We start from the raw sequence: 9025 nt of genomic DNA, 5'->3' as shown, positions 1-9025 counted from the left end.
GCATGGCCATTAAGAATTGTGTCTCCTCACTTCTGGAGATAGTCTCTCAGAAGCAGTATTCGACTTTTCACCAGTTGGCCCAAGGCTTTGATTATGACATTTCAAATGCTCATCTGAGTACCTTTTAAAGGTTGTGACATTTCCTCACCATCCTCCAGGTGAGAAAACTTTTCCTTAAAACCTATTTAAACCTCTTGCTATTCATTTCATTGAAAGATGAAACCAGGTCCAACCATAAACACAACCTCAGATTAGAGTAAGGATCACATTGCAGATGGCTATGAAGATAGCCATAATAATTCATTTTTATCCACCTGACTCTTTTCAGTTTGGAAAATATTTACAACTTTTTGCAATTTGCCACCCAGTATTGCACTGAGACTTCTAATTCAGTTTTTGGCAGCAAGAAATGACTTTACTACAAAGGCAGACTTTCCTGTGGTGCTAGTTATCATTGACTGCATACCTTTGTTTCATGATCCACAAATCAACATTGCTGCATGCCACAACTGGATTGTACTCCCTCACTATTCCATTGTTGTGTGGCCATCCTGTCAAAGCTTGATATCTTGCCTGCAGTTTGTATTGATATATAAATAGTTGTTGAAAGTTAATAAAATATACAAAAACAATAGAAATATGTGAATAATGCAATGAAATAATTAATTAAAATTCATCAAGGATGACAGGGAAAACCATGCTGTGAGATTAACTTGTGTAAATTCCTTGCTTGATTATTCATCATGTTCATTTATTTACTTTAATTGATAATATTATTGTTGTTGGTTTTCAAGGGGCCACACAGTCCTTCTAACCACCCTCTTTATCTTATACATATTTTTTGATTTGGGTTTTGATATTCCTTGCAAACTTTTCATACTTTTTGCAACTCTAACTATCTGTACTGTCATTCTTTACATCTTGCTCATTCACCAAGGTCTATTGTAAGTCTATAATGCTATTTTTGCATTCTTGCATGCTTTTAGTTTTATGTTGTCTTTTACTTATTTATTTCTCCAAGGCTATCTTCTGCACAAGGAGAACCTGTTTTCTTGAGTTTAAAACTAGTTCTACATTACATTAAATTATTTTTTGAACATCTCCCATTGATCTGATATCATTTTATTCATTAATAGGTTTATCCAGTTTACTGTAAACATTATCTCACTCCACTTAAGGCAGCTTTACCTTTCCAATATGATGGTCTGGATGTTCACAGTGATGGACAGCCTCTTCATCATTAAGCCAGTAGCACAGAAGGCAAAAACCAAAAGTCTAGCTACCACAAAGCTACATGTACCACTTTCATGACAGAGATGGGGCTAGTCATATCTCACCCATGGTTAAGTGAGAGGGCAAAGATCTGACAGGTTATGCAAAGATCTGGCAAATGGAGTATACTGTGGTAAAATGTGAAATTTTGACAGCAAGAATGAATAAGAAGCATATTTTCTAAATATCGAACAATTACAGTGTTCTGAGGTACAGAGATAGCTGTGTGTCCTAGGGTATGCAATGCAAAAGGTTAGTATACAAGTACAACAAGTCATTATGAAAGCTAACAGAATATTATCATTTATTGCAAGAAGATTTGACTACAAAAGTGGGCAGGTTATTCTTCAGTTATTCAGGACATTGGTGTGACCTCATCTGGAGTACAGAATTGGTCTTCTTATTCAAGGAAGAATACAAATATTCTGCAAATAGTTCATTGGACAAACTAAGTTTGCATTTGCTGGGGTTTCTCATGGACTTTTTCTGCATTGTAACAATTCTATGTGGTACAGTATCTGCACTGACTCTTCAGTGAGGATTATGAGTTAGTGCCATTTGCCTGCCTTTCTCCATACTTTGCAGACTGTTTCCATTCAAATAATTAGCCAACGTTCTCTTGGATACTTGAAGTTACTCTGCCTCTACCACATACCAAAATGTGAAAAAGCTTTTTCTCACATATTTCCTATATTGGAAATCACTTTAAATCTGTGTCCTCTCATTCTTGATGCTTTTATGGACAAGAACAGTTTCTCCCTAAATACTCAAACCAGCATCCTTGTGATTTTCAAAACTTGTATCAAATTTCCTCTTAGCATCTACTTTTCAAGAACAGTCCCAACCTCTTCAATATATCCTCATAACTGAAGCTTCTCATTCCTGAATCTAGTTGTGTAAATCTCTTCTAAACTCTTTTTAATGTCATCACAACCTCCCATCAGTGCTGCACCCAAAATGTACACAATAATCCTACTGTGGTTTAACAAGTGCCTGGTTTTAAGTTACGCATCTTTGTTTCTTGTTGTCTATATCCTTAGTAATAAAGTCCATAACACTATATACCCCATTAACTCCACTTATAATTATCTATGTACATATACAGGTCCCTCTGCTCCTGCACCTCTTTAAGTATTGCACCCCATACTTTATATTGTTTCTTCATGTTCTTCCTACCAAAACGCCAATCCTCATACTTCTCAACATTACACCTCAGGCCTATGTGTACAAAGGAGGAAAAGGAGTATGCCTATAAAGCCTGCTTTGCAATTTATTACAATCATGGCTGATTGAACACATCAATATGTCTTACCCACTTATTTCCAAAAAGATTTGTGACAATGGTAATCAGAAATCTATCGACTTCTACCTTAAACTTAACTTCCACAACCCTCTGGGTTGGATTATGCCAAAGATTCACAAGATGCTGAGTTAAATATATTCTCATTTTGCTCCTAAATGGCATTCTCCTTATTTATAAATTGTTCTCAACTCTGTCAACCAGGGCAATATCTTACCTGGATCTACCCTGTCTATTTCTTTAAGTACTTTATTGGTTTTATTAAAATCACAAAGTCTGGAACAAGTCTGGTGAATCTTCATTGCACTTCCTTTATGGCAAAAATATCTTTCCTGGAGTAAGGAGACTAAAATTACACACAGTACTCTAGGTGTGGTCTAACCAAGCTCCCATACTTAATGAATCGGGATCTTGATCAGATAGGCCAATGGGCTGGGGAGAGGGAAATGGAGTTTAATTTAGATAAATGTGTGCTGCTGCATATTGGAAAGGCAAATCAGTGAGAGCTTGTACACTTAATGGTAAGGTCCTGGGGAGTGTTGTTGAGCAAAGAGACCTTGGACTGCAGATTCATAGTTCTTTGAAAATGAAGTTGCAGGTAGATAGGACAGTGAAGAAGGTGTTTTGAATGCTTGCCTCTATTCGTCACTGCATTGAATATAGGAGTTGGAAGGACATGTTGCATTTGTACATGACATTGGTTTGGCCAGATTTGGAATACTGCATGCAATTCTGGTCTCCCTGCTATAGGAAGGATGTTGTGAAACTTCAAAAGTTTCAAAAATGATTTGCAAGGGAATTGCCATGGCTGGAGAGTTTAAGCTGTAGGAAGAGGCTGAACAGGCTCGGGCCTGTTTTCCCTGGAGCATCAGAGGCTGAGAGGTGACCTTATAGAAATTTGTAAAATCATAATGGGCATGGATAGGGTAAATAGATAAGGGCTTTTACCTGGGGTGGGGAAAGTCCAAAACTAGATGGTATAGGTTTAAGGTGAGAGGGAAAGATTTAAAAGGGACCTAAAGGGTCATTTCTTCATGCAGAGGGTGGTGCGTGTATGAATGACCTGCTAGAGGAAGTGGTGGAGACGGGTACAATTACAGCATTTAAAAGGCATCTGGATAGGTAATGAATAGGAAGGGTTTAGAAGCATATGGCCCAAATGCTGGCAAATAGGACTAGATCTATTTAGGATATCTGGTCAGCATGGACGAGTTGGACCAAAGGGTCTGTTTCTGTGCTGTATGTCTCTATGATTCTATGGCTTCACTACTCCTGTATTAATTGTCTTTTGATAAAGGCTAAGGTTCATAAGGTTTCTTAAAAGCTTGCTGTAGCTGCATGTTAGTCTTCAGTGACTCATTGATAAGGACACCAAGGTTCCTTTGTGCATCTATACCTTCCAACATCTTATTGTTTAATAAATATTTTACATCTGTTCCTCCCAGAATCATACAATCCATTCGGCCTATCAAGTCTGCACTGACCTTCCAAACAGCTTCCCACTCAGACCCACTACCCCACAACTCCAAATTTATTATGGCTAATCCACCTAGCTTGCACATGCCTGGACACTACAGGGCAATTTAGCAATCCTCCTAACCTGTACATCTTTGAACTGGGGGAGGATTTAGGAACACCCAGTGGAAACCCACACAGACACAGGGAGAACGTGCAAACTCCACTCAGACAGTCACACAAAGCTGAAATTGAACCCAGGTCCCTGGCGCTGTGAGGCAGCAGTGCTAACCACCGTGCTACCATGTAATTTTTTGTTGTAAATCATGAACTTTCTTTAAAGGTCTAGATTAATGAGGAAGTCATTTCATTTAGCCTCTACAACCAGTAACTTATATTTGTTCTGGGTTCACTTTGCCTAACTTCCGGAAAATCTAGCTATCCTGGAATTAAGATTCCAACTTCTGGGTCACTTACTGTGATTGGAAATGCAAATCACGGAAATGGTTCCAATACTACACTCCTGATCTGAGAGTGAAAATTCAAGCCCAAACCGAAGTCAGTGATGTCAATGATGACTATGAGAAAAATGCTTTTTTATTGTGTTCATCATATGCTCATCACTAAAGGTCAGCATCTGTTAAAGTTACACATACTGTTCTGTCTTCTAAGAATTTCCTGGTTTATTTCAGAATTCCAACATCTGCAAGTTTTCCGCATTTTTATACTTCTTTTTGCAGTTATACTATTACTTTTTAAATAACAATCAAGTAGAAATTATTGCACAAAATCATGTTGCTTCGATGCTTTATTCAACGTGGTTGTCACACTGATACTTCATTCACAGCCTACAGCACAGAAGAAAATCAGTTTAACATGCTCCCACCTCTGATCTAATGACATTCCAATATAACTTGACCAGTTTTCAGGAGATATGAGGCTCTGAATATAGCTCTGTGTCAAGATCAAGATCAAATAAATTAAAAATTTCCTTACCCTTCATACAAATCTCATTTTTACCTGTAATCCAAGTAGACCTGTATTTCACGATAATGTCAGGCAGAAACTACTTTCAAAAAAAAATCAGAAAGTAAAACCAAACTCTATTGTCAGGCGTCCAAAGCTGTCGGCTCCCTGAGATTCTCCAGTCTGGGTTTTCTGTCTCCCAATTGCTCCCTTCAACCCGTCCATGTGAGGTGGTATTATAGAAAATTATTAAGCCCTTTCCTCCACCTTCATGACTGACTACATGGATCTAAACGTATGGGCTACTTTGAGTGCTTCTGTGGCATTATTCCTTGATTTAGCCATCTTGTTGTTCCTGATCAATTCAAACAAAAGCATGGATCTGGGAAAATAGCTTGACTGACTGGACAAGAGTAGATGGGAGACAAGGAAGGATATGTGTAGACCGGGAAAAAGCTAGTTACAAAATAGAGACATGAAGTAACAGAAGGAAATGTAGTGCCCTTTTTTCTGGAGAATTCCTGTTTGGTTATTTTCTGCCAGTCTGACCTGAACAGGTTACACTGATTCGAATATTCTTGCCACTATTTATGCAAAATAGAAACAGGGGCTTTAGAGCCTTCTTGTTCAAACCAGCTGAAGTCCTGGTTAAAAATGATGGAAGCAGTTACAGTTCCTCAATTTGCTGCTCTGTGGTTTGGTCTTCTGCTTGCACAGCCTCCTGCACATAGACAATGAACTCGGATGTTTCTTCGCCCTGAGTGTAAACAGTCACTGTCTCAATCCCTTCCACATCATCAGAAGAGACTACAACTTGCTCTACCAAATGATGACCCTCTCCGAGCTCCACTGAAGCTTGCTCCAAGGCTTGTTGAATCATCATTGCATGATTGCTTGCTGTTTCATCCTCAGCCTGAAGATAAGAAATGAACCAAAAAGGAAGGAATTAGAGACATTTCCTGACTCAAGTCCCAACCTCAGAGATATCTTACCACAGAATGCTATACATTTTTATGTGTTCCCAAACTCCTCCAATTTTCATTCTTCTTCTCCAAAATGTGCTGGCTTTTTACCTAAAACCTCAATGACAATAAATGACTGTACTTCCTGAGTGACGCAAAGCTGGGAAAGATACATTTTCAATCACAGCTGTTACTGCAGGACCATATGTGGAACTGCCATGGGTCACTGACTGTAAAGGCTATGTGCAATGCTTGAAACATAGCTTCTGCAGGAAGCTCTTAACCTCGGCATGTGCAATGCATGATGGGCCCCACTAAAATTAAACTTTGAGACTGGTCTAAATAACTGGGACAGACACTACCCACATAATCTGTATAATTCTCCGCTCAGTGAATATTGCTGGGAAAATAATCATAATTTTATCAGGAGCATATGATACACTTTCAGATATGGGACTATTTGCCAGACTTCTTTTGTTAATAGACTCCATTTGCTGAGTTAATGGTCTGTTTGAATAAACTCCATCCTGTCTCCAACTTATTCATTGACATAATGCAAATAATTCAACTGAAATAAATCTCAGCTTTCTGTCCTTGCACAACCTGAGGGTGAGACAGACATCCTGGATGACAAGAGGGATATACTGTGACTCTCTACTGACAGATACCTTAACGACCACAGGCAATGCGGGTCCACCTGACTCAGCGGATCTCATTCCAGGTAGCTACAGATGTCAGTAAGTGACCTGTCATAATTGCTGATGACTATACAATGGTCAGTACTATTCCTGACTTTTCAGTGACTAAAAATGTCCTTGTTCAATTGCCAAGACTGGGACAATATCCAGGTTTGGACATAAAATGCAAACAGTTTTCAAGACACAAAAGTGCCAAGCAACAACAATCTCCAACAAAGGAGAATCGAACCATCTCCACTTGACATTCAATGGCATTACCATTACTGAATAACCCATTTTCAACATTCTGGGGCTTAACGTTGACCAGAAACTGAACTGGACCAGTCATCTAAATACTGTGGCTAAAACAGCAGGTCAGTGGCTGGGAATTCTGATGTCAGTAACTGGGAATTCTGACGACAGTAACTCACTTCCCAACTCCCTAAAACCTGTTCACCATCTACTAGGCAGAAGTTGAATAATCTCTTTGTTGGCACTACATCCAAAAAGTAAATGTTCACTCCATCTACTATGATGCACAGTGGATGTACTATACATTATATGTTAGATAAACTCCAGCAGTTCACCAAGGCTCCTTTAAATGCAACTTCCAGACCTAGGCCCTCTACCAGAAGGCCAAGTACAATAGATGCATGAGCACACCAACAACTGCAAGATCTCTCTAAGTCGCACAACATCCTGATTTGGAACTGTATTACCACTCCATCAGTGTCACTGGGTAAAATCTTGGAACTGCTTTCTTAACAGCAAATCTGCACCAGACAGTCTGTAATAATTCAACGTAGCTCACTATTGCATTCTAAGAGCAATTAGCAGTGGGCAACAAATGTTGATCCAGTCAACTTAACCACATCCCATGAAAGGATTAAAAAAAAAGAGATATCGTATTTTAATTTATCAAGCCTGCTTCTCCCCACAGACAATGCACTAACTATGCCATAATTCTCTCTACTGCTTGGTGCCAGCAGACCACAACCAGCCTGCTCCTTCTGGATAACACTGTCACCCAACTATCAAAATATATGGCTTCAAGGCTGTCTTCACAGCCTCCCTGAAAAAATGCAGTACCGCCATGGGAATCTCTTACCTAAGACTGCCCAAGTTGGAAAAAAAGTAGACAGGCAGGTGGTTGGAAGAACACAGCAAGCCAGGCAGCATCAGGAGGTGGAGAAGTCGACGTTTTGGATGTAACCCTTCTTCAGGACCAAGGGTGAGTGTAAGGGGAGCTGTAGATAAAGATAAACTCAATGTCGAGTCTTCCGGGCTGTAGGTTGCCCAGGCGGAAGATGAGGTGGAAAAATGGAAACGTTGACCTCTCTACCTCCTGATGCTGCCTGGCTTGCTGTGTTCTTCCAGCCTCCTGCCTGTCTACTTTGGATTCCAGCATCTGCAGTTTTTTTTGTCTCTAACCAAGTTGGAAAAGAAGCAGCTGCAAAGATGTTAATTGTTTTTAAGCAATTGTTGTTAAGTAACTCCAACAGGCCCAGATGTTGGTCAAGTACAAATGGCAAAAAAATGCCCGAAAACCTGAGTATCCTATCCACCTGACACTTCAAACACAACCTGTACCACGTGTGACAAATTGTGTGGATTTGGTATTAAACTTTTTAGTCACCAAAGGACTCTCAATTTTGGAGTGGAAGAAAGGGACAGTGACACTGCCCAAGGAAAAGATGATCCTGCTTTCTTCCTCTTCATCAGAGTTGCAAGGTAGAGTTACATAAGCTGTTCCTTATTATGATATAACAAAGGAATTGGGAGTGTAAGAGAATGACTTTCAAGAGTAAGAAAGTGAAGTGACTTTCGAGAACTTCATAATCAAGTGTCCAAGAGTGAGAAAGGGTGTGATGAACAACAGTTTCTCACATGGTTACTATTATTTAGTTTCATTGATCAAAGCCTTTCGAGCCTGTCATTTCAATGAAGTAACACTCACAATTGGTGACTTCAGAAAATCCTTAAAGTTTAGATGAATTAGATGATGATTGGCTATTAAAGGTAGATTACTTTGTTAAAAAATATAATTCAAGTAATAGGGAGGCACAGCATTCCAATGCAGTTAAAACTGATGAAAATATCAGTTGTCTCTCTCAGTTGATGAGTTTAGTCACATTCTGGTTCTAGAGGCTACAAGTCAACAATGCAAAGCTACAACACTGACGGATGATTTGAATCATTATTGTGAATAGAAATGCAGTAGAAGTAGTCAAACAACAAAGAAGAACAAAGAAAATTTACAGCCCAGGAACAGGCCGTTTGGCCCTCCAAGTCTGTGAGGAGAAAGTGAGGTCTGCAGATGCTGGAGATCAGAGCCGGAGATGTGTTGCTGGAAAAGCGCAGCAGGTCAGGCAGCATCCAGGGAACAGGAGAAT

At 39.4% G+C, this 9025-nt stretch overlaps 1 protein-coding gene across 4 annotated transcripts in view; it reads right to left on the bottom strand.

The window, feature by feature from the left end:
- Positions 1 to 4272: 4272 nt before the first annotated feature.
- LOC122548908 (zinc finger protein ZFAT-like) overlaps positions 4273 to 9025 on the bottom strand; it is a 139493-nt gene continuing 134740 nt past the window's right edge. For 2 of the 4 annotated variants that reach the window (XM_043687868.1, XM_043687867.1), the window contains exon 15: positions 4273 to 5906. In XM_043687868.1, the coding sequence (XP_043543803.1) occupies positions 5661 to 5906 (246 nt within the window). In that variant the 3' untranslated portion in view covers positions 4273 to 5660. The remainder of the gene's footprint in view (positions 5907 to 9025) is intronic. The other 2 variants (XM_043687866.1, XM_043687869.1) reach the window with 1 other exon arrangement.

This window comes from Chiloscyllium plagiosum, chromosome 4 (genome assembly GCF_004010195.1).
Source record: "Chiloscyllium plagiosum isolate BGI_BamShark_2017 chromosome 4, ASM401019v2, whole genome shotgun sequence".
NCBI lineage: Eukaryota > Metazoa > Chordata > Chondrichthyes > Orectolobiformes > Hemiscylliidae > Chiloscyllium > Chiloscyllium plagiosum.
The sequence above is the reverse complement of the archived record's forward strand: the minus strand, read 5'-3'. Positions and strand labels throughout refer to the sequence as shown.